Source organism: Mus caroli, unplaced genomic scaffold (genome assembly GCF_978045245.1).
Source record: "Mus caroli unplaced genomic scaffold, Mus_caroli_1 scaffold_8, whole genome shotgun sequence".
Classification (NCBI taxonomy): Eukaryota; Metazoa; Chordata; class Mammalia; order Rodentia; family Muridae; genus Mus; species Mus caroli.
Genome location: NW_028227263.1, coordinates 103,913,162 through 103,939,649, shown reverse-complemented (window position 1 = coordinate 103,939,649; position 26,488 = coordinate 103,913,162). Strand labels below are relative to the sequence as shown.

Sequence of the window (26,488 nt, the reverse complement as noted above, 5' to 3'; positions counted from 1 at the left end):
GATCCCAGGTCCCAATGGATAGCTCCAAGCCTGTAGACATACAGACAGTCCTGGTTAAAAGTCATGGATCACAAACAAACCAATAAGACATTGATGTAGGGAAACGATTTGTAGGGTGAGGGACGACACAGATGAGAGGGAGATGAGAGGACAAAAGTGAGAGATATATGATGCATTCTATACATGTAAGCCAAGGTACAGCTTAAAACAGAAGGAAACAATGGGACTACAGGTGCAGCAATAGAGATGGAAAGCTAGTTCAAGGCCAGCCTGATCTGCATAAGGATGCCAAGTACAAGCATCGCCAAGGGCCAGTGATGAGTTCACTGACATAGTGTTTATGAAAGGCCCAGTGTTGGATCCACAGCACTGCAAGAAATTAAAAATGGTGACTCAGAGTAGGAGGACCTGATATGTCCCCTGTGTCTGAACAAACTCAGTAATAGGATCTCCTCTCTCCCTCCCTCCACTTCTCTCTCCTCCCTCTCTCTCCTTTAGGTGGCTCTCAAACATCTTTTAAGGGCCTTGGCCTCAGGGTTTTCATCTGCTCCATGCAGAGCTCCAGTCCTCTGTGGTTGCTCTTCTGTGAACTGAAGTTTCTGGCTTCTTTCCAGCTCTGGTGGGTTCTGCAACACTTTCTCTTGCACCTTACCTCCCATCTCCACTCACTCATCGAAGCTCAGGAATCCTTCTCAATACAGCTGTGTTTGCTTACTGCTCGTGGTGTGGGTAGGAGACTGGAAACTCAGAGCCAAGCCTCCTATTGCCACAGAGTGCAAGGATATTAATAAATATAAGCTGGAAGTGTTGGAGTTGGTGACGGTACAGGAGGGTCTCTGTCCTTGTACCATGCACGTTCACCTGTCCCTTCAGGTTTGTAGCTACTCCTTCCACACAGGTGCTAATGCAAGTTTCCAGTGTCTCCAGTGGCCACAAACAAGGCAGAATAGCAAATGCTGAAAGACTCCCAGGGCCAATTCCATCTAATTAGAGACAGGCAGAATAACAGCTGCTCTCTTGATATCTGAGATACACAAAGAGGTGACAATGGTTCCTACTTCTTCCTGGGAGAGAAAGGAAGCTCACAATGGAGTTATTATGAGAAGTGAATGTCTGTGCATGTCACAGATAAGTTGTGGGCTCTAGCTATTCCAGAAGATCACAGGTGCCACAGGTTTGGGATGGGACCCCATTCTGGAAGTGGCTGGGGCTGGAGCATCAGGACTCTGAGAAGAGAGTTACATCAGAACCAGAGCTTTCCTCACAGTTGCACCTCACCCACTTTCTGATCTTACATGGCTCCCCTTTCCTCACCACGTCCCATGTAGACACCCCCACCCCCTCCTGCTGGAGGCCCTGGAGCTTGGCTGTCCCAGAAGCCTGCTCTGTGCCCTGCACCCATGAGAGCAGGGCATCCCTATCTTCTCCTGGATGTCACCTGTCCTCACCTCCCTGGGTCCCAGGATCACCATATCCTCAATGCTGACACTCATGCCCAGGCCCCAGGACCATGACACCCACCTCACCTGCCGGGTGACCTAAATACACCGTAGAGAAGGCCACCCAGCTCAATGTAACCCGTGAGTAAAGGCGGAACATTCTGTCCATGTGGGTATAGAAACAGGAAGGTGGGCTGGACAACGAATGTGGGTGAATCCTGAAGACCCACTGAACTAGAGACACAGAAGGGCACAAACTGTATCCTTCTAGGCTGACTCCTGGTATGGTATCAGAGATTTCTGCCTTACTTCATGCTCACCCCAAGTGAGGAGTGAATCCCACGCTTCAGGCACGTGCTACAGAGAACTCCTAACCCATGCCTCTCAAGATGGGGCCTTGCTGGGGTCTCAGCTAAACCAGCTTTGCTCAGACTTAGTGTAGAAGGTTCAGTATGAATCACTCACCACGCCTCCTCCTCAGTGATCTCTGGTACTTGCAGGAATACTCCTGAAAGACCAGCAACTTCTACCCCATCCCTCTATGCAGATATTTTACCTCCAGTCAGTGGACCTCCTGGAGAAATTCTAAAATTGGTCTTTAGTTTTCAGATTGGCTTACGTTCCGTAGTAGAATTGAGTGGTGAATACCAGGATTTCCTACATACCTGCTGCCCTCACGTGTATTATAGCCTCCTGTGTTACCATAAGATGCTCCATTGTCACAAAGGATGGACATACAGACACTTCACTCTCACCTAGAGACCACAGGTCTCATCAGGGTCCTCTATTGGTTTCACATGACCTTGGGCTTGATATGTGTATGATGGGCTCCTCCACTGTGGAGTCAAACAGAAAGCTACCTCAGCCCTAAAAGTCTCTCGGGGATGCTTTCTTATCATCATTATTGTTACTGTTGTTTTTATTTGTTGCTAGTCCTCATGCTCTTAACCCTGACCTCTGCACAATCATTACCACTCCGTACCCTACTCTAGTCACACTGACGGATGGTCTTAACTGGACAGAGAGCCTATCAGAGCAGGGAGTTTCCCTCAGCAGAACAGATAAGAGATGCTGACATAGGTAGGTAGCTGATTCTGGGTAGTAGGATCCCGGGAGGCACTGCCGCACAGTACCCTAAGGGCTCTCTGGGTCTGATTCAAAGTTCCAACAACCACCCTCCTAACGACTCTCTTCTAGCCTCTTCTGTGGGCACAAATGTCCACGATGATCCTGAGGGATGGGCAGAGGAGACCAGGAGAGGGACTCAACATCTTTGGGAAGAAGAAAAGGGAGAGTCTGTCTATAGCTGAATGCTTTGGAGAGCAGGATTCTGGTCCTGCTGTTGCCAGCACATAGTTGGGGTGATCTTTTTGATCCGCTGAGATAGAAACTATAGTTGGTCAATAAGCTTGTAAACATCTTCATGATTTCCTGATCCCTGATCCCTGGGTGTTTGGCAGCAGTGAGTGTCAACAGCTGGAGCAGAGACAGGTAGAAACCCTGGTGTTCCAGTTCTCCTGCAAGCCACCAGTGTCAAAACCATTGGCCCTATAAGAATTACTATTCTTTTCTAGGCTTAGGATGTTGGAATCTGTCTGCCTTGAAAGCTCTCTGGAGATCTTCTGGGGTCTTGGGTTGTATTGTCTTCTGATTCCTTACAGATTCTTAACTTTCTTCTCAGCTTATTTTCAGCTCTCTACCCTCTCTTGCCATCTCACCCTCTGATGGCCTCTTCTTCCCCCTTTGTGTCCAATTCTCAGAAGGCTGGCTGTCTTGTCCCTTCCACATTGAACGCTGACTGGCCAATAGTTCTTCCACTTTCAGCTGCATATACCCTTTCTAGGCTTTCTTCTGATTCTTTATTCTTGGTACCAGCTCAGCTTATGCAACAGAAAGAAGACCAGAAAGAAAATTCAAGAGAAGCTTTTAATTGAACCTAAGACTATGACACTTATGTTTCCCAGCCACTCTGAAGGAAGCTAGGGCAGCCTCTGTCTATAACATAAGAAGATGTTTGGTCCAATTATAGCCTCACTTCTTCACATGGGTCCCTTTCTTTTTTTGGCCACTGGGGAATATGCTCCCACTCTGGTTCCAGTAAAAAATGGTTTGGAGTTCTTTGGAAATTGTAAAAGCAAAATGTCTCCTACAAACTATTCCAAACACGCCCCTCCTCCAGGAACTAAAACAACCATATGTGAGTCTGGGAAGTGCTGCAGTTGTCTGGTGCTTGCTTAAACATAGACTAGCTAGTTGGCTGCTTAACTGACAGTCCTTTTGCTCAAATGAGCCAGAAGAGCAAGGGACAGTCTAACAGCTACTAATTAGGAAGTCAGATTGGCCCATATCCTAACATCCTTGCTTGCTTACAAGAAAAAAAAAAAAAAAAAAAAAAAACAACTTCAGAAGGAAGTCTTATAACAAGAACATAAAGAATGAAACATTAACCCTCATGGAGACTTTCAGATTCCAACAATGCATCACCAGCGCTCAGCATCTGTCCAGTGCTCTAGGGGAGAATGTCCCTCCCCATTATTTGTCTGTGTTTGACATGAGATTCTGAGTGGAGAGAAATATGGGTCCTGGGAAAGATGGAGTTTAGTGGACAGGAATATGGTCTGAACAAGAGGGCTCAGTTTGGCTCTGTGCTTTAACTGAAATTCTAGATAAAGCTGGGATCCTAAGGTGGAAATAGACTTAGTATCTGGGCCCCATTTCAGAGATGAAGACTGTGGTCTTCAATGATCTGAGCTCATTGAGATCAGAGCTCATTCAAGCTTTTTTATTTTTCCTTCAGCAAGGAACTTAGGAACAAAGGCAGCTTTAGGAGTGGTTCTGTGAGCCACCAGGGGCACCAGTGTCTCAAGCCTGCTCACTATTAGCATCTGCCTCATTTTCTTCATGTGAGCCTGAGCTTTGAGTGAGGGACAGGTGAGTGGAGAAGTGAAGATGAAGGGCCTTAGAGGACCATGAGAAACTGTGGCCAGACCACAGGCTGTGGGGTGTTGAGAATCTAGGTGGCAGCCACCAGCAAGCACAGGTCTGGTCCTTATCTAGAAGTCTAGGAAGTAAGAGTAGTCCTTGTCACAATCATGTCATGAGGAACCCTGGACAAGTGCTCTTGAGACCTGTCATCATATATTCTAAAATCATGACTGTGACCTCCAGTTTGAGGAAGCCAGGCTGTCTTTTGTTTCCCACCAGAGTGAAGGACCACAGAAAGAAAGCAGCCAGGACTGCAGTGGGCATGAGCCACATGCACCCTGCAGTTAGGTTACTTTCCCAGGTAAGTGCTACAGGAATCCTAGTCTCCTGTCAGCCCTTTGGACACTTCCTTATCAGGGGTTGGGGGAGCACATGGTATCATCCCATTGAGGATGCACAGATGTGAGCTTATTGCTTCCTCCTTGCTGTGTCATATATGTATAACCTTTAGGCAAAGAGAGGCCTGACAATTACTAGATCTTTGCTGTGGGAGTAGTGGGGAGAGCATTGAAATCCCTTTCTAGGAAGGATGGCCTTGCTGGGACATGTAAGGTTACATGAGGCAAATGTCAGGTCTGTTCATCAGCAGCATCATTATAGAGAAAAAGATACATCAAGAAAAGCATGCTCAGGCGTGTGCTGACTGTGTCTGTGAGGGAACAACGTAGACAGAAGCATTGACTGTGGAGTTCATGGGAAAGAATGAGTGGAACAGGGTGAGCAGACTTGGCAGGTTAGATTAGCCACTCTGAATATCAAGGCTATTTATTCACCTGGTAAATGAACATGGAATTGTGGGGTAAAAGGACAGAGATTCATTGTGTCAGAGCTCCCTAAAGGATGTGGTTGGGTTAGTATGCATGGGAAAGGTGGACATGCAGCCAAGTCTTTCATTGTCCATAGAAACTCTCTTCCCTAGAGAAGCAGCACCTCTAGGGTCAAGATCCCAGATCAGAATATCACGGACACAGTCATCACATGCCTGAATATGCTTTTCTGATGCATCTTTATCTCTTGTGTTCTTGTGTACTTGTGTTCCCTACCCAATCGGGATCCAGTCCCTGTGACTCCCATATCCTACCAATTCCTTCTCTGCACTACGTCACAAATAACATCAGTGATATATTTGAATATAGCTTGTAGTGCCAATACCTGCAGAGTGAGGTCAGGAATGACAAGTTCCAGGCCTGCCTGGGATACATGAGGAGATTCTGTTTTTAAGAACAAAATAAAACTATAATAAAGGTGTTGACACAGCCCAGGTCCAAATGATGGATCTGGGTGAGATTGCTTCTATATATAGCTGAGGGAAGACTCAATAGGTAAATGAATGTCTTTGTCATTTACCAAAACAGCTTGCTTTCTCCATCTCATATGTGTCATAGCTGTCAGATGACTCATGGGCATTTCTAGATGTCATGGATGACCATAGAGGTCACACATTGCAATTCTGTGGTTGCCACAAGTAATTTAAAGAATTGGGCTGCCAATGACTCACACAGCCAGCCCTGCAGATGGAGAAAACTATGAGAAGCACTCTAGTTCCTACAAGGATGAGGAGCGAACCTCTGATATATAAGATGGAGATGGACAGTAGACATCAGAGCCTGGAGTCAGGGGAAGGGTCCAAATGAAATGGAGTTTGGGGACTCTCCATATCAAGGTTTAATGTGGTTGAAACCACAAATACAAGGAAAGCCCATAGAAAATACACAAAACTCTCCATCATTCAGAGTCAGAGGCATGAAGAAGAAGAAGCAAGACTGCTGTGAGAAGAAGCTACTGAGCAGAACCACCTATCAGGAGAGTCTAGAGATGTGTCGTGTGGTCACAGAAGATGATGAGGTGTCAAGATGGGGACTGAGAGTCAGCCTCAGATGCTGACAGATGCAGGAGACTGGTGTGAGAATAACACTGATATTTAACTGAGAAGATCAAGGTGATCTTGCTGTTCAAAGGTCTAGGAGCTGGGTTAGAAGAACCCCTCTTATTGTCAATAACTGAAAAGAGAAAGGGAGGTATGGAGGTGGGCACTGTGGGGGCTAAGGATGCTTTGAGAAAACTTGCAGTTAAGCGGCTGTGCTCAGTAATCAGCCATTTCTGCCAGTGCCCAGGGCTATGTCTCTGAGATGGGCCCTCCTCCGTTAATCACTAATTGAGAAAATACCTTACAGACAGATCTTATGGAGGCATTTTTCTCAACTGGGGCTCCTTCCTCTCTGATGACTCTAGCTTGTGTCAAGTTGACACATGAAATCAGCTAATACAATATCCTAGAGATCTGACTTACATCTCGTCTCCAGCCAGTAGATTATACAGGGAGAAGGACAGGCTGATAGTGGGAGGAAAAAGGCAGTCAATCATTCAAAACATGAGCCTGTGAGGAACACTTCACATTCAAACCCTTAATATCCCTATTCCAACATGACTAGTGTCCTTGCAATAGATTAGGTCACACAAACACACATACACACACAGGCAAAACCATGTGTCTTAGTTAGGGTTTTACTGATATGAACACACACCTGATCAAGGCAACTCTTATAAGGACAACATTTAATTGGGGCTGGCTTACAGGTTTAGAGGTTCAGTCCATTATCATCAAAGCAGGAACATGGCACTGTCTAGGCAGGCATGATACAGGAGGAGCTGAGAGTTCTACATCTTTATCTGAAGGCTGCTAGAAGATTGGCATCCTCAGACAGCAATGTGGAAGCTCTCTCAGAGCCTACTCCAACAGTGATACTTCTTTCAACAAGGCCACAACTACTCCAATAAGGCCACACCTCCTAATAGTGCCACTCCCTGGGTCAAGCATATTTAAACTACCATACCATGTGAAAACACAGGAGAAGAGTGCTATCTACATGCCAAGAAAAGGCACCCTCAGAGGAAACCAACTCTTGCCACCAACCTCCTTAATCTCAGATGTCCAACTCCAAGGACTGTAAGGAAGTAAATGTTTATGGTCCCAGCCACATGGTCTATAGTTTGTTCATCTCTCTGTATTCATGAGATAGTGGCCCTAGGACCACATAGGAATGTTCAAGTCTCATATAGAATGGGTAGTGATCTAAGGCTGTGATGTAGCTCAGTTGGTAGTTCTTGCCTAACTGGCACAAAGCCCTGTGTTCAATCCACACTTACTCATAGATTGGCTGTGGTAATGCCTACCTGTCATTTCAGAACTTCAGAGGTAGAAGCAGGAGACAAGTTTGTGATCATTCTCAGATATGTATTGAATTTAGGGCTTAGATCTCTAAACAAAGACCCTCCTCTAAGTCTCAAGTATAGCTGCCATTGGCTACTTTGTGTGTTCATCTTTCTTCTACCCTATTCAACCCCTAACACTAGATAAAATAGAAAAATGATAGAGAGGAAAGAAAAGAGATTCCCAAATAAAGTCAGGGATCAGAAAGGAGGTGACATTAATGTTAGACTACTTCCTGTTGATTGGGGGCATCAAGTTCCTTGGGGCATGTTTGATCCATTAGGATATCTAATTTCTTCTTGTTGTTTTTCATTTGTTCATGACTACTTAACAAACCACAACCAACAACAACCAACAAATACCAACAATAACCAACCACCAACAACAACCAACCAACAACCCATACTACCTCTCAATCCCTAGCATTTATAGACCGTCTAAAACGTCCCCAACATCCCAAACATCACACAATCACAGAAACTATCTTCAGCTGGCAAAATCATTCCCCTGCTAGAGCATGAGGCAAATCATAGTCACCTGTGTGGAAAATCTAAAGCAGCCCCACATCCCCACACCTGGGATTAAAACAAAAACACATTCCCATAATATTTCTGTGATTTTCAAAGAAACCAAAACTCCAGAATTTTCACTACACTGAAGGAACATTATGGAAAAAAGTTTAAGAACCCAAACAGTAGAGAAGAGATGCAAAGTACTGTCTTCTGCGTGTGACTCGACCATGATACCTAGGGATTCCCAACAGCTGAGGCTACTTGCACTGGGCTAACTTAACAGTCATGTATGGAAGAGAGACTCATGGAACCCTGCCCCTCCCTGGTGAAGTGTTGGCCATTGTGTCTGTGAGACCTGGTTTCTAAGGACCTGAAAGAATTGGAGGACTTACAGTTTAAAAACAAAATTTCTTCGGTATACTTTTATACACCAATGGAACAGAGAAAGTAACAGTCCAAGGAAGGTTGAGTTCAGAGAAACAGGTAAAGAAATGTCAGGAAGCAAAAAGAAATGTTTACAAAGTAGCCCTTTCCCAGAACTTTCTCAAGACAAACCAATGTAAACACAACTGCCTGGCATGTACTATAGATTGTATTTCATAAAGCACACACACATGTCAGAAGTGTTTGCTCGGATCATGAAAATACCAAAGAGACCACCAGGAACCACAACTCTAATGCAAGCACAAGAGAGTCTTTATTCAAGTTCAAGCTTGGGTCACAAACCTCCCTGATACAGCAGTATATGAGAGTGGCCCAGAGGTCTAGGGAAAGGGGATTTATAAAGGAAAAAGAAACTGCAAGCAGGGGTTTCCAAGACTTGGCGTCACAGGGAGGGTAAAGGAATGCTGATCTTTAAGCTAATTGGTTTACAGCCCCTGGTTTAACCACAAGGAGGGAGCATACATGAAAAAGCAGCACCTTGACCTGGGAACAACTTATGTTTTCTTAGGCCACTCTGCTGTTATCAGCTAGCTGCAGCTGCTGTGTCTATTTTGCAACTGCCAGGGACATTTCATGATTTTTCTCAGACCTCAAGGGTGGGAGCCATGCCTCTCTAAAGGCAAGTTAACTTAAAATGGAGTCTTAAAAACAAAATGGAATTTATTCTGCTATTCTAATCCCTACAAGGCCATATCCAGATTCAGGGTACATTGACCAGATTGGGTTCTATAGCTGTGTTCTGACATCCAACAAAAATAAACATGTCTTATAGATTGAATGTAAATGTTTGCCATGTTTGCCAAATGTTGCTTTCTTTCTCTCTGATCTGCTTTCGCTGGAGATCTCCAGACCTCTCTCTCTGTCTCTCTGTCTCTGTTCCTCCCTCCTCCCCTCTCCCCTCCCTCCCTCCCTCATTTTGCTAAGACACACTACCAACTCCCAGACTTGCATTGTCTCTAATTATCATGGAGTCATAAATTTTAACAGGAAGGACAATCCTCGGAGGAACATAAAATATATACATTATTATACAAGCAACCCCTACACCCACAGCAGCCATTAACACTTGTGGACACCCATGCCCAATGGCCCTGTCCCAGGAGCCAGAACCATGTCCTCTGTCCCCACCAAGGCCATGCAGGATGGCAGCCGTTTCTCTATAACCTCTCTCACATGGGCAAGCTGCTGACAGATTCTGGGAAGGAGGGAGTCACTGCCTTCAGTTGTGTACTTACTGGTAAGCCACCAGACTCCAATGGAAGTTCCAAACTCATGGTCACACAGATGGCCCTGGTTAAAGTCAGTGGGTCACAAAACAAAACAAAAAGACATGAATGTGTGAAAGGGATCTTCAGGTAGGAGGGAGGTTGGCAGGGATGGAATGGATATACAGAGGATGGAGGAGAGAATAATCAAATTTATCATATGCATTTGTGAAATTATCAAAGAATAAGTTTAATGAATAAAAATTGGTAATTCTATATATCTTAGTTTCTATATGTTGCTGTGAAAAAAAAAAAAACTGACCAAAACAGCTTGGGGGAGAAAAGGGTTTGTTTGGCTTGCACTTCATGTCACAGTCCATCACTTAGGGAAGCCAAGGCAGGAACATGGAGGGAACTGACGCTGAGACTACATAGGAATGCTGCTTGCTGGCCTCTTCCCTCTGGCTTGTTCAGCTTGTTTTCTTATATAGCCCAGGACCACCAACTCAGAAATAGTACTGCCCACCATGGCCTGGGCCCTCCTACATTAATCAGCACTTAAGAAAATGCTGCATAGATATGCCCACAGGTCAATTCAATGGAGAGAATTCCTCAGATTTTCCCAGGAGTGTCAAGTACAACTGAAGCTAACAATGACACTGTGGATGGGGGGTGTGCATGCCTATAATTCCAGCACTCAGGAGGCTGAAGCAGAAGAATCCTGAGTTTAAGACCAATCTGACCTAAATAGTAAGTTCCCAGCTGGTGAAGGCTACATACATAGCAACACCAGATAGATAGATAGATAGATAGATAGATAGATAGATAGATAGATAGATAGATGATAGATGGGTGGATAGATGATAATAGCAGGCAAATAGTAGAAAAAAGATTTAGTGCTGGCAACCAGTCTCTGTTTATCCTCTCATGTACTTAAAGTAATTTCTGAATTATATATGATCCTTGATACAGCGCAAGCTCTGTACATGTTTTAGTATTTGAGGAGTATTGGTCAGGACAAAATCTGCATACTCAGGATAGACACATTATTTATACTGTTAGTCCATAATTGGTTATATCTCTGGAGGAAAAACCCAAAGACCACTGTGTTTTCCTACTACACTTTTGCAGGCTAGTCTAGCAGACATGAGAATGAAACATATTGCAAAGATCAAGCCAGCAAAAATTCTAGCCCAACAAGGACTAAGGAAGATCCTATGGCTCTATCCCTAGTAGAGGAGCCCTTGGAAGCTGATGGCTCCAAAGGGAGAGTCACTAACTTTTGGAAATGCAACAACCACCCAGTAAGTTGTCTCTGCTCCAAGAAATGGCCACATGTACACATGGGCAGCACTAACTGAATTCAATGTCTGTGTCTTAAAATAACCACATGAATTTGAGAAATGTAGCATGACACTATTCATATGACATCACACACACACACACACACACACACACACACACACACACACACATTCTTACCTCTTCTAGGGAACCAATGAGAGAATCTAGATACCCAAGAGGAAAAAATTGACTTGAAGACAGCTCCATCACCAAAGCCCAGCCTAGCATGAGTGACAACTCACCAAAGTGAAACCTAGAGTGAACTTCAACAACTCAACAGGTTGAGCAGCTCAACAGGTTGGAAAGTGTCTGTTCCAAGCAGTTCAGCTGCTTTCTGTTTCTTCTGGGTGGCTCAGCTAATCTGAGCCTCTTCTAGGCTGCACAGTTTATCTGAGAGCATCTCTCATACGTCCTTACTGCTTATATATGCTTGGAGAAGAAGAGATCTAATGAATCTACTCAGTTTCAGAGACTTCCTGAAGCCTTTCAGAAGTTTAATTCCTGAACATGCTTCTTTACAGAATGGAATATTTCCTCTCTCTTTAGAACACTATCTCTAATGAGCTCCTCTAGGAGGTGGAGGATTTTATCTGCTATGTAATGTGGGAGAAGGATGGGGAACACTAGAGGGTATTTGGAGGTAAATAGTAGTGGATAGATATGATCAGTGTACATTGTATAAATATATGATTTTTTCAAATAATCAAAAATTATTTTTTTCAAATAGTTAAAGATTATTTTTACAGGGATACAGGCAGGAACATCTGATGGTCACTTCCTCCATGACATCTATTGTGACTTCCTTCTACCCGGAATAAATGACCACTCCTTCCATAAGGTCTGTCCATGAATGCTTACCCTTGCGCCCCCAGATTATGAGGTTTTGAATTTTACAAGTTCTTCATTTCTCAAGCCAGAGAGCCCTGAGGTCATACACCTTGTGGAATTCACCATTGTACTTCTTTCCCATAAAGCATTGTGCCTGGTCCCCATGGATGCATAGAGGCAGATAATGAGCACAAGTCTTGGCATGACTCAGAGAATCATTTTAGGACTGACAAGTAAAGGAAGCTAGAGAGATGGCTCAGAGGTTAAAAGCTCATAGTGTTCTAGAATTTAGTTCCCAGAACCCATGTCAGGCACCTCGCAACTGCCTGTAACTACAGCTCCAGAGGATCCAACACATCTGGCTTCCAAGGGCAGCTACACTTACACACACACACACACACACACACACACACACACACACATGAAAAGTAAAACAAAGAGCAGGTAAGAGGGCAGCATCTTGGAGAAGATGTTGCTGTGAGCAGATCTCTAACAGCAGGACCTGAAGGCAGAAGCATTTAGACTCACAGGTCAGAGAGTACAGTCCACTACGATAAGAAAAGCATGGTATGGGGACCAACTGGCTCCTTTCTATGTTGAGAGCATGAGGCAGCTGGCCATAACTCAAGGGGTGGGAAGGAGTCAGGGCAGAGTGTTAGCCCTCAGAGGTCTCCCCACACACACAGTGACCCACCTCTGTTAACTTTCACTCCCAAACCAAAGGTTCTGTGAACTTGTAAAGCACCACAGTGAGTCAAGCTTCAAACACAGGAGCCTGTGGGAAACTCTTCAAGTTTACTACACACACAGACACACAGAGAGACACACACAGACACACATATATAGACACACACGGACACACACGGACACACACAGACACACACAGACACACACACAGACAGACAGACACACAGACACACACAGACACATACACATAGACACACACAGACACATACACACATACACACACAAACACGGACACACACACACAGATACAAAGACACATACACACATACACACACAGACACACATACACAGACACACACAGACACATACACACAGACACACACAGACACAGACACACACACACGAACACACACACAGACACACACAAACACACAGACACACACACAGACACACACACAGACACACACACACACAGACACACACACATACACGGACACATACACACACAGACACAAACACACAGACACACACACACAGACACACACACACACAGGCACACACAGACACACACACACACAGACACAGACACACACACACACAGACACAGACACACACAGACACACACACACACAGACACATACACACAGACACATACACACACACACGGACACACACACAGACACACACAGACACACAGAGACACATAGACACACACTGACACACACACACAGACACATACACACAGACACACATAGACACATAGACACACACAGACACACACAGACACATACACACAGACACACACACACTGACACACACACACTGACACACACACACAGACACACACACACAGACACACACACACAGACACATACACACAGACACACACACACAGACACACACAGAGACACAGACACACAGACATATACACACACACACGGAGACACACACACAGACACACACAGACACACACAGACACACACACACAGACACACACACACTGACACACACACAGACACAGACACACATAGACACATAGACACACACAGACACACACACACAGACACATACACACAGACACATACACACAGACACACATTCACAGACACACACAGACACATACACACAGACACACACTCACAGACACACAGACACATACACACAGACACATACTCACAGACACACACAGACACACACACAGACACATACACACAGACACACACTCACAGACACATACACACAGACACACACACAGACACACACACATACACACACACACGGACACACACACAGACACACACAGACACACAGAGACACATAGACACACACTGACACACACACACAGACACATACACACAGACACACACACAGGCACACACAGACACACACACACACACAGACACACACACAGACACACACACAGACACACACTCACAGACACACACAGACACATACACACAGACACATACTCACAGACACACACAGACACACACACAGACACATACACACAGACACACACACAGACACACACAGACACACAGAGACACATAGACACACACTGACACACACACACAGACACATACACACAGACACACACACACACAGACACACACACAGACACACACTCACAGACACACACACACAGACACACACACAGACACACACTCACAGACACACACAGACACATACACACAGACACATACTCACAGACACACACAGACACACACACAGACACATACACACAGACACACACTCACAGACACATACAGACACACACACAGACACACACACAGACACACACACACAGACACACACACACAGACACACACTCACAGACACACACACACAGACACACACTCACAGACACACACAGACACACACACACACACACACACTCACAGACACACACAGACACACAGACACATACACACAGACACACACTCACAGACACACACAGACACATACACACAGACACACACAGACACACACAGACACACACTCACAGACACACACAGACACACACAGACACACACACACAGACACACACAGACACACACTCACAGACACACACTCACAGACACACACAGACACACACACACACAGACACACACTCACAGACACACACAGACACATACACACAGACACACACTCACAGACACACACAGACACATACACACAGACACATACACACAGACACAGACACACTCACAGACACACACAGACACACACACAGACACACACACACAGAGACACACACACACAGACACACACACACAGACACACACACAGACACACACACACAGAGACACACACACACAGACACACACACACAGACACACACACACACAGACACACAAACACATACACACAGACACACAGAGACACACACACACAGACACATACACACACAGACACATACACACACAGACACATACACACAGACCCTTTAGGTTGCTTGGTCCCTAGTAACATCGTCAGCCCCAGATATGGGAAACCTCATCAGTGCATAAATTACAAGTGGGAAATTCAGTTCTCTGACTGAAGAGGAAGGAGAAGCAGGGAACTGTGTTGAATTGTATTGAAGCCTGTGGGTACTTTTAGAGTTCAAAGTGTCAGTAGCTCACAAGGGAGGATGAAGGGGTAGAACTAAGACCGTCTATATTTTTCTGATTTAGCATGAAGCAAAGCAAAAAAAATAAAAAAATAAAATAAAAAAGCATAGTGAGAAATATCCAGTTACATTTGAACATCATACAAACCAAGCTTTTTTCTTCTTTTCCTCCTCCTTTTCTTTTCCACCCTCTTCTTCCTCCTCTTCTTCTAAGTGTAAATAGGACTCATAAAGTACTTGAGACATTTTCATACCAAGAAATGATAGTGACTACCTATTTGTTTTTAAATTTGAACATCAGTTTAGCCAGGAGGTCTCGCTCTCCTGCACTCACCAGGACTCCCTTCAAGAAGCACCACCCAAAACTCTTACTTCTGCTTTCTTACTGACCTAGCGCCTAAAGAAAAGCCCCAACCTATATTCACCCACAGCAAGGTCCCCAGGCCAGACATAGCTCTGTTCCCTCCCTCCCAGCCACTAGAGAGGGCTGGAAAGGATCAGTTCCGAATGTTCAAGGGCCAAATGCTCCATAAAACATGGAGTAGGCAGGTGGATATGGGGGAGAAGGGAATGGAGAGAAAGGGAGATGCAATGGGCTCAGAACTTGCAGTTCGTCTTGCACTGGTACCCAGGGCTCAGCTTCCGCCTACATTTCCCCTTCTCTCTCACTCCAATCAAACACAGACTAGCTGAGAAGGAGGCCAATTTGTGCAAGTCCAAGATCCTCGTAAGGCCACGATGTCACTGCTGCTGTTCCTGCTGTCCTTGCTCAATGGTGAGTGGGCACAAGGCCAGAGTGGCCCAAATTGGGGCTGGGGCTGGGGCTGGGGCTAAAGCTTATGCCTCTGTCTCTGACAGGGTCTCAAGGTCAGATGGAGAGCTACTTCCTACAGGTGCAGAGAATTGCGAAGGCGCAGGAGGGTCTGTGTATCTTCGTGCCCTGCTCCTTCTCCTCCCCTGAGGGAAGATGGCTTAACCTTTCCCCAGTTTATGGCTACTGGTTCAAAAGCATCAGAAAATCATCACTTATATTTCCAGTGGCCACAAATAACAAAGATAAAGCATTAGAATGGGAAGCCCGAGGGCGATTCCAGCTCTTGGGGGATATCTCTAAAAGGAATTGTTCCTTGCTAATCAAAGATGTTCAGTGGGGAGACTCAACAAGCTATTTCTTCCGGATGGAGAAAGGATTTGAGAAATTCAGTTTCAAGGAGGAGTTCACGCTGCAAGTGGAAGGTAAGAGTTGTAGACATAGCAGGGGACCTTTGTCTCTCACTGGGGGAGGGACAGTGGCAGATAAACTGTGATGCAAACAAGACGACTTCTGGGAGGAGCAGCTGGAGTCACAGGATTGGTATCCTCTCCCTTAGCCCTGACTCAGAAGCCAGATATCTTCATTCCTGAGATCCTGGAGCCTGGGGAGCCAGTGACCGTTGTCTGCTTGTTTTCCTGGACCTTCAACCAATGCCCAGCTCCTTCTTTCTCCTGGATGGGGGATGCTGTCTCCTTCCAAGAAAGCAGACCGCACACATCCAATTACTCAGTGCTGAGCTTTATCCCAGGACTTCAGCACCATGATACTGAGCTCACATGTCAGCTGGACTTCTCTAGAAGGAGCACACAAAGGACTGTCCGACTAAGTGTGGCCTGTGAGTAGGGTATGGTGCTTTGGGCTGTCCTGGTGGTGGGAGGTAGAGAATCCCCCAACTCCATGCTCAGGAGGGTTCACGGAGGTGTGGTGGGGATGTCACTTAGTTGGTAGAGCGCTTGCCCAGCATGCACGAGGCCCTGGGTTCCATCCTCAGCAGCACATATACGGGAGGTGGTGGTTGCACATCTATATTCCAACCCTTAGGAGGGAGAGGCAAGACGATCAGGAGTTCGAGGTTACCCTTGGCTATGTGGCATATGTACATGATAGAACCCATAATCTTGTATAAATGGAGCAAAGGTTGCTGGGAGATGAGTAGGCTGATAAAGAGTTCGACACACAGCCGGGTGTGGTGGCGCACACCTTTAGTCCCAGCGCTTGGGAGGCAGAGGCAGGCGGATTTCTGAGTTCGAGGCCAGCCTGGTCTACAGAGTGAGTTCCAGGACAGCCAGGGCTACACAGAGAAACCCTGTCTCAAAAAAAAAAAAAGTTTGACACACGAGTGTGGAGAATGGGATTTGAACCCTCGGAGCATGCATAAAAGCGAGTCAGGCATGGTAGCCCCACTGGTAACCTCATCGCTTTGGGAGACAGAGACAAGTGATCCCCGAGGCAAGTGAGCTAGCTAGACTGGCTACCCAATTAGCAAGCTCTGAGTTCAATGAAAGACCCTGCCTCCTTAAACAATGTAGACAGTGATTCAGGAAGGTACCTGGCTCCCCCGCACACTTATGTGCACATGTGTGCATCCATACACATATGGCATGTCCATACCCTGAGAGGTGATGGTTGCTTCATTTCTGGTTGGTCACGTGCCTTCTCTGGGATAGTGGTGCTTTTCTTTCCCTGAGGGACTTTTCATGAGGAACAAAGCATTCCCCTCTGAAGTTGGCTCACAAATCTTCTCCCAGATGCCCCCAGATCTCTTGCTATCAGCATTTTCCATGACAATGTATCAGGTACGTTGGTCTCCTGGGGTCCTATAAGGCTGGTCCATTCCTCTTTGGAAAATGAAAAGTCTGGGGAGTGGGGAAGGGGCAGGTCAGAACTCTTTTTACTGCCTCTCCCTACCCTCCATCTTGCTCCCTCTCCCTTTCCTTATGTCTGTCTCTCTGCCCCTCTTTATCTATCTTTATGTCTCTGTCTGTCTCTGTGTGTATTTGTCTGTCTATCTGTCTCTGTCTTTGTGTCCATCTCTATGTCCATCTCTATCTTTCTCTATCCCCATTCTTCCTCTGTTTCTGTATCTCTGTCTCATTTTTGTCTGTTTCTCTCTTCATTCTCTCTTCATTCATTCACTGTCTATCTCATCCTCTCTCCGTGGTGTGTGTCTCTTTAGTCCCAGACTTGCATGAGAATCCTTCACATCTGGAAGTTCAGCAAGGCCAGTCTCTTCGCCTCCTCTGTACTGCTGACAGCCAGCCCCCTGCTACACTGAGCTGGGTCCTAGAGGACCGAGTCCTTTCTTGGTCCATCCCTGGGGGGTCTAGAACCCTGGCACTGGAGCTGCCCTGGGTGAAAGCTGGTGACTCTGGACACTACACTTGCCAAGCAGAGAATAGGCTGGGTTCCCAGCAACATACCCTGGACCTCTCTGTGCTGTGTGAGTATGATCTACCAAAGGTTTCTGATTCCAACAAGGGCAAAGGAGTAACATCAGGCTATAAACAGTCAGATTACTGTGCAGCTTCTGTTGGGGACCCAATGAGCGATGCACCCACCCACAGTTTCCAGCTCTGGGAGGGATGTTTTGCCCAGAGAGAAGGCCCTGGCCTGTCTGGAGCCAGTTCCCTGTCTTCATTGCAGATCCCCCACAGGACCTGAGAGTGACTGTTTCCCAATCAAACAGGACAGGTAGAAATGGTGGTCAGAGGAAGCTGGGCATCTGGGTGGAGGATGGGAGGCATCCCAGTTGATGGGCCACCTGGCAACTCTGCCTTCTGTTCTTCCCCAGTGTTGGAAATCCTCAGGAATGCCATCTCCCTCCCAGTCCTGGAGGGCCAAAGCCTGTGCCTAGTCTGTGTCACCTATAGCAATCCCCCAGCCAATGTGAGTTGGGCTTGGGTGACACAGACCCTGATCCCAATCCAGTCTTCAGAGCCTGGGGTACTGGAGCTGCCTCTGGTCCAGAGAGAACATGAAGGAGAATTCACCTGTGCTGCACAGAACCCACTGGGTGCCCAGCGCATCTCTCTGAGCCTCTCTGTGCACTGTGAGTAGGTAAAGGGACACTGGGGATCAGTGATGAGGGCCCAGCTGCTGACCATTCTCCTCCTCCTCCACAGACCCGCCCCAGATGTCCAGCCCCTCCTGCTCCTGGGAGGCCAAGGGTCTGCACTGCAACTGCTCGTCCAGAGCCTGGCCTGCCCCCTCCCTGCGCTGGCGGCTGGGGGAGGGGCTGCTGGAGGGGAACATCAGCAATGCCTCCTTCACAGTCACTTCCAGCTCACTTGGACCCTGGGTCAACAGCTCCCTGAGCCTCCTTCAGGAGCTGGGACCCAGCCTCTGGCTCAGCTGTGAGTCCTGGAACACCCATGGGGTCCAGACCACCTCTGTCCTGCTGCTACCTGGTAAAGGACTCCTTTTGGGACTAAGATTCGCTATGGAGGGGCTTGGTAGGGTAGGAGGTAGGGCTCTGTGGTTGGAGCAAAGTCTGGGAAGGTAAGGGCCATGGCCTAGGTCGGTGTGAAGAGGAGCAGAAGGGAAGGCAGGATTCCCAGCCCAGAATGCAGTCATGTTTTCTAGAGGGAAACGGCGCAGTGTGCAGTAGAAAATAAGACTGTATACACATAGGATATGTCCATTCCTTTTCAGATAAAGACAGTGCCACAGCATTCTCCAAGGGAGCAGTTTTGGGCTTTGGCATCACAGCCCTCCTTGCCCTGTGCCTCATCGTGTTCATGTGAGTTGGAAGAAGCTAATAAGGGGGCTGGGATATGCACCTCCTGGGAGAGGGCAGGTGGAACAGTATTAGCAAGGTGGAGATTATTCCCTCAGCGTGAAGACCCTCCAGAAGAAAGGAACCCAGGAGGAACCCTCCAGGCCCAAGCTCTCACGGGGCAGCACAATCCTGGACTACATCAATGTGGTCCCCAAGACCAGGTCCCTGGTGAGTTGCTAACTGTACTTCCAAACTAACATTGCCCTGCTAATTCTGCACATATCCCTTCCCTAGCCCTCTGACACCCATGCTTTAGAGATACGAAGGTGAAAAAAAAAAAAAAAGCATCCTAGATTAAGTCCAAATCCTGGCTCCCTCTGAGTCTTCACATCTTCTGTTTCCAAGTTGGAGGAACTCTCTCCAGCACTCAGCTTACTTCACTTCCTTTATTGTCACTACCAAGGCCATGACTACCTATGTGTAACTACTTGATCTGTAGTTACTGTGCTGGCAATAGAACCCAGAGCCATGTACATTCCTGATACACCCATCCCCTCACTGTGGGATTCTAGGTGGGTACTCTACCACTGAGCCACATTCCCAGCACCTCTTTGGTGGATGCTAGACAAGTGCTGTACCACAGAACATCCTCAGCCCTAAAGAATAATTATTAACATCCTTGTGAAATGGTGCTTCCTTCAGATTAAATTCAGGTCTCAAAGTCCGCTGGCTGGGCTCATATGCCTATCCCTCCCCTTTCTGTTCATTATCACATGCTTTCAAGAAGTCATTGAACTCCTCTGTGCCTCAACTCTAATAATGGGCTAATAGTGATGCCTGCCTCCTGGGATTATATATATTAATATAGTAGCTACATGTTAATATACTAATCTAATGTATAACATATTATTTTATTATATAATAATATAATTTAATATTATTTAATAATTATATAATAATTAAATATAATATATTATGTATTTTTATATATTGCATCTGTAAAATATTCAGAGGAGTCTGTGGCCCTAATTGAGAGCTTAGTAAACACTAGGTACAACCATGAGATCACATCTTTCTGGTGATGACTCAAACGAACATCTGTGTCTCCCAGCTTCCTCCCTGCACTCCAGACCCTTATCCAACCCTCCAGGGAATATCTACACTCAGACCAGACATCAGTGGACATTTCTTTTTTTTTTTTTTTTTTTTTTTTTTGGTTTTTCGAGACAGGGTTTCTCTGTGTAGCCCTGGCTGTCCTGGAACTCACTTTGTAGACCAGGCTGGCCTCGAACTCAGAAATCCACCTGCCTCTGCCTCCCGAGTGCTGGGACTAAAGGCGTGCGCCACCACGCCCGGCTCATCAGTGGACATTTCTTACCCAAGCCTGTGCAGAAGCATCTGACCAGCGTGGCCCTTCATGCTCCCCATCTGTTTCTCTCTCTCTCTCTCTCTCTCTCTCTCTCTCTCTCTCTCTCTCTCTCTCTCTCTCTCTCTCTCTCGCCCTCGCCCTCTCCCTCTCTCTCTCAGCAGATAGTAACAGTCTTCCCCAAGCAAGCTAAAGCCTTAGCATAATCTTTCGGCCCTGTTTCCCACAACTGATCCTTCACCAGATTCTCTTCAAAATACACCCAAACTGCTTCACCCCAGTCTTCCCTCAACTCTGCAGTTCATGTTTCATCTCGCAGCTGAACACCACAGCTGCTTTCTTCATTACCTCCTCTGATTCTGCTCTTGTCTCTTCCACTGCCGCAGACCCTCTGGGTCCCGTTGTCTGTGTGGAATGAGTCTCTGGTGCAGGTGGGCAAGGAGTTGGCGGGAAATGACAGACAGACTAGACACAAGGGAGTGTGGATCTGAATGTAATTTGTCAAATCGAGCATCAAAGTTTTTATACAGAAGAAAATAGGGAAGTTGGGTGACACCCCGGCAAGGTACAAAGAGGTTACTGGATTCTTACACAAAACAGAGGAATGCAAGCATGGAAGAACTGGCAGGAACCAACTGGGGTAAAACTCAGTTTACCTGGGATCCTGGAGCTGGGATCAAAACCAGCTCCACCTAACGTCCACTTAATCTTAGAAGCTAGGGGAAAGGGCTTCGTGCCCTTGCCATAGTTCCTACTCTAGTCTATTGAATAGTCCACCTTCCCCCTAGGCCATTGTAAATACTTGTGTATGGGTGTAACTCAGCTATCTATAGTTCTAAGTATCTACTCTGGTTACTCTTTAGGTCACAAACTTCCTTCTTCCTAGATAATGGTAAATTTCTGTGTAGGGCAGTGACTTAGCTATCCATGCCCAAGGTCAGATCAAGGACTGCCTAGAATCTAACTTAGCTATATGTCAAAATATCAATCTTTAGGAGCACTTGTAATAAAGCAATATTAAGGGAAAGCACACAGATCTGTTTACCAACTAAAGCAAGGACATTGGAGCATTCTTTATACAGGATACCACGGTTCCAGGAGACTAAGTTTCCATGAACTTTTTAACTCGGGACAGCGCCCAGGTTTTCGGGGCCTGTCGCACTTGTCACTACTGGAGTGGATGTAGCATTCCACTCCGTTTCTCTGCATGTGACATTCTGTAGAAACCACACAAGCACACGTTTCCTCTGGAATGGTACAGCCAGCAAAAGGAACAAAGTCTTGATGCATAGGACGATTTACTTGAGTCTGAGGGAGACACAGATGTAAAGTGAATGGTCTGTACTACATGAGTCCATTTATACCCCACTGACCAAGTTACAAAATTACAGAGACAAGGCTGAAAATGTCGCTCAGTCGGTAGAGCTCTTTTCTGCCATGCACAAATCCTCAGTCCAGAACGAGGGTGAGCAGAGTGGTGTGTGGCAAGCACTCGGGAAGTGGAGGCAGGAGCATTAGAAGGATAAGGTTGTCTTGGGCTGTACATAAAATTAAAGGCCAACCTGGACTACATGAGACGGATGACAAGTGAGTAAATGTTTTAGGGAAAGGAGAGTGGTAAGTGAGACTCTGAAGGACAGCAAGGGGGTTGGGTGACCCTGGGCCCTGAATCTTGTTTGTAGCCATCACATGTGCTTAACTGTGCTAGTTAATGAGAACAGCAACAAAGGACCCCAGGCCGGGCCTATACTTATTCACTTAGGGAGCAACCTTGAGGTCACACAGATCCTTGCACACGCCCAACTCAGGAGCAGAACCCTGAGCACGCCCAGCTAAGGCACACACTCCTGGGTATGTCTCACTACAGAGCATGCCTCTGCTCAGCTTAAGGTCATAGGTAAAGAAGAAAACATGACAGAAGTGCCTTTGGGCATGCTCAGACTGGCCTATAAAAAAATGGATAGGAACACTTTGAAGGTGAGTTAAACAGGAGTCTCCCCATAGAAGGCAGGTAACAAAGTTCATTGTTCAGATATCAGCAACGTGTGAATATTGTGTCGCAATTAAGGTGTGAACAGTGGAAAACCGGAGTAAGGGCACAGGGATCTTGCACAGAGTACAGAACGTGGCACTACTTCTGTGACATTTTGTTTTTCAAAGAGATTCTTATGTAGCCCAGGCTGGCCTCAAATTCCCTTCATAGCTAAGGATTTTCCTGTATAGCCAAGGACAACCGTGAACTTTTTATCCTCTTGTTCCCACCCCCCGAGTGCTGACATAAGAAGTGTGTGCCATCATGCTTGATTTATGTGGCACTGAGCATGGAACCTAAGGCTTTGTGCATGCTAGGCAAACACTCTGCCCTGAGCGACACCCTTGGCCCTACTTTTGACATTTTTACACCTCAATTCCCTATTAACCTCCTCTCCCCTTCCCCAGCCCTGCCCCACCCCGTGATCGCTTCTTTGGATTTCCAGTGCCATTTTGGGGACCTCTTAGTAGACACTTCCACTTGTCTTACTAGACTAACTGTGTAGTGAGATAGAGCACCCTGTACTTTTAGTTTCAAACTTTAATCTTTATTTAGTATTATTTATCAGTAGTATTATTGGGAGCTGTGCATTCATGCCAAGTGAACATTCAGAGGTCTGAGGACAACATCTCAGGAGTCAGATCTCTCTCAATTTTAGATGCCAGGGATGGAACTCAAGTCTGCAAGCTTGTACTATAAGCACCTTTACCCACCAAGCCATTCTTCTGGGCCCTACCTTGTTCATTCATTCATTCATTCATTCATTCATTCATTCATTTTACTTATTCACTTATTCACTTTACATCCCACTCACTGCCCCCCTCCTCGTCACCCTCTCCCACAATCCTCCTTCCCCCATGCCCAATCCCCTTCTCCTCTGAGCAGGTGGGGGTATCTTTCTCAAGCACACAGCTCCAGACTCTGTTAGAATAGTTAAATGTGTTGTTTCCTTCCTTCCTTGGGAGAGTTTTTCCCTGAAACTGCATGGCTCCTGGCTCCTGGCTCCCTTTAATGCTCTTTGCTTGATTATCACCCCACCATAAATGCCCAGAATGACCTGTCATTTATTGTCCACTTTAGCATTTATATGTAATAATTATGCCTATTGATAGGTACAGTGTGCCACTCTACTCACACACACAGCACATTGATCAAATTGGGGTAATTAACATAAGCTCTCTATCTCAGAATTAAGTATTTCTTTGTGGTAAGACTATCTAGTCTATAGCTATAACTCTACTTTTTATTTTGTTTAAGTTTTGTTGAGATAAACTTAAACAAACTTAAACTTAATTCTGGCTAGACTGGAACTCAATATGTAAAACAGGCTGCCCTCAAACTTATAGAGAAACACCCGGCCCTGTCTCCTGAGTGCTGACATTAAAGGCATGCACCATGCTCAGCTTTATACTTTATTTGTACTCTTAATTATGTGTGCATGTGAGTGCATGTGTATGTGTGTGTGTGTGTATGTGTGTGTGTGTGTGTGTGTGTGTGTGTATACACATTATGGGTGCAGTTCTTGAAGTGGCCAGAAAAGGGCTTGGATTCCCTGAAGTTAGGTGGTTAGGATCTGCTGGGAGAGGCTGCTGTAAGTCTGAGTTTGGGTCCTCTGGAAGTGCAGCAAGCACTCTGAACTGCTGAGCCATCTCTCTAGCCTGGACTTCTGCTTTGATTTCTTCACAGTGTTCATCACTTGCCTTCATTAGATTTTTGTTCATGTGCTGTTTGTTCCTTGATTCCTGTGACTCTAAAGCTAGAGCCCCAGTTCCCAAGTCAGAGGCTGGCACATGCTAGGTGCACAGCTGCTTGCTGCGTGAATAATGATGCATACTTGCTCTCCCCTCAGGCTCGAAATTGGAAAGCTGAACCAGATGCCCCTTCTAGGAGCTCACCCCTGGACACTCACTTCCCTAAACCAAAGAAGAAGCAGAAGGACCCACATTTTACATACCCTGGTTGCCCAGATCCCAAATCGTCCTCTCAGGCCCCAGTCTCTGAGAATAACCCCGAAGAACTCCACTATGCTGCTCTCAACTTCTCCCGCCTGAGACTGCAGGAGACCCAGGATCCCCAAGACACCTATTCGGATTACACAGAGGTCAGAGTCCACTGAGGGTGTCCTGGGCCTTAGGACTGAGACCTAAATGGTAAAGTAGTTTAGGGATCCTCCAAAAGAAAGCAGATGCTCACCTTAAAAATAATCCTGGGGGTAGGGGGTGTTAAATATGCTTGCCACCAAGCTTGATGAACTCTTAAGATTGATCCCAAGGATCTGCATCGTGGAAGGGACCTCCCACAAACTGACCTTTGACTCCCCACATGTGCACTGTGGCTCACGCCTATGCACGCACACACATGTAAGTTAATAAATAGATGTACAAAACAATTTTCTAAAGATGATGGCTCCTGTTTGGGTATGCTCTAAGTGTGTCTCTCAAAGGCTTATGTGGGGGAAGTGTGGCCCTCTCGGTGGCAGGGAAGAGGTGATGTGTGCTTTTTCAGGAGTGGGACATGGTAGAAGGTGTTAGGTCTTAGGTCATTGCACACCCCTTGTAAGGAGTCAGTGCTGGTTTCACAGAGTGGACCAGTGTAATCTCGAGCAAGGAGATTACAAGTTTGGTAGCCAAGCTTTCTTGATCTTCCCATGTTTTATCGATCTCTCATACACTCCTACCAAGATGCCGTCTGTCATGTTGTGGTGTAGGCACACGGCCTTCATCAAGGCCTATGGAAGATTTCAAAATATCAGTCAATAGTTGCTTTTAGTGAGAAAAAGCCTACCCAATCCTGTCTTCAAGGAAGAAGAAGCAAGAAGTCATCCAGCTTAAATACTGAAGCAAAAAGCACACCGATCTTCTTAGAGCCTCTTCCTTCTTTTTTTTTTTCCTCTCTTTTTTTTCTTTTTTTTTTAATTAGGTATTTTCCTCATTTACATTTCCAATTCTATCCCAAAAGTCCCCCATACCCTCCCCCCCACTCCCCTACCCACCCATTCCCACTTTTTGGCCCTGGCGTTCCCCTGTATTGGGGCATATAAAGTTTGCAAGTCCAATGGGCCTCTCTTTCCAGTGATGGCCGACTAGGCCATCTTTTGATACATATGCAGCTAGAGTCAAGAGCTCCGGGGTACTGGTTAGTTCATCATGTTGTTCCACCTATAGGAGCCTCTTCCTTCTTATCTTGGTGTCTTAGTTAGGGTTTCTATTGCTGCAAGAAAACACCAGGACCAAAAATCATGTTGTAGAGGAAAGGGTTTATTTGTCTTACACTTCCATCTCTCTTTTCATCA

The 26,488-nt window shown here is 46.1% G+C and overlaps 1 protein-coding gene and 1 pseudogene across 2 annotated transcripts; both read left to right on the top strand.

The window, feature by feature from the left end:
- Positions 1-551: 551 nt before the first annotated feature.
- LOC147003278 (myeloid cell surface antigen CD33-like) lies at positions 552-1,542 on the top strand (annotated as a pseudogene).
- Positions 1,543-16,004: 14,462 nt separating this feature from the next.
- On the top strand, positions 16,005-25,312 carry Siglec10 (sialic acid binding Ig like lectin 10). Of its 2 annotated transcripts, XM_021168317.2 has the most exons (11): positions 16,005-16,041; positions 16,125-16,502; positions 16,637-16,915; positions 17,829-17,876; positions 18,257-18,520; positions 18,724-18,771; positions 18,872-19,129; positions 19,203-19,487; positions 19,732-19,819; positions 19,915-20,026; positions 25,046-25,312. In XM_021168317.2, the coding sequence occupies exons 1-11, from the start codon at positions 16,005-16,007 to the stop codon at positions 25,310-25,312; spliced, it is 2,064 nt and encodes a 687-aa protein (XP_021023976.1). The 2 variants fall into 2 exon arrangements, with proteins under 2 accessions (XP_021023976.1, XP_085697056.1); XM_085840930.1 differs by lacking the exon at positions 18,724-18,771.
- Positions 25,313-26,488: the final 1,176 nt, after the last annotated feature.

What these genes read in the sequence shown, in the direction of transcription:
- Siglec10 (XM_021168317.2), top strand. Translation starts at nt 16,005, where the DNA reads ATGTCACTGCTGCTGTTCCTGCTGTCCTTGCTCAATG. An exon ending in CCTGCTGTCCTTGCTCAATG is followed by an intron (nt 16,042 to 16,124) that starts GTGAGTGGGCAC and finishes TGTCTCTGACAG; the next exon opens with GGTCTCAAGGTCAGATGGAG. An exon ending in CCTGGACCTCTCTGTGCTGT is followed by an intron (nt 18,521 to 18,723) that starts GTGAGTATGATC and finishes TCTTCATTGCAG; the next exon opens with ATCCCCCACAGGACCTGAGA.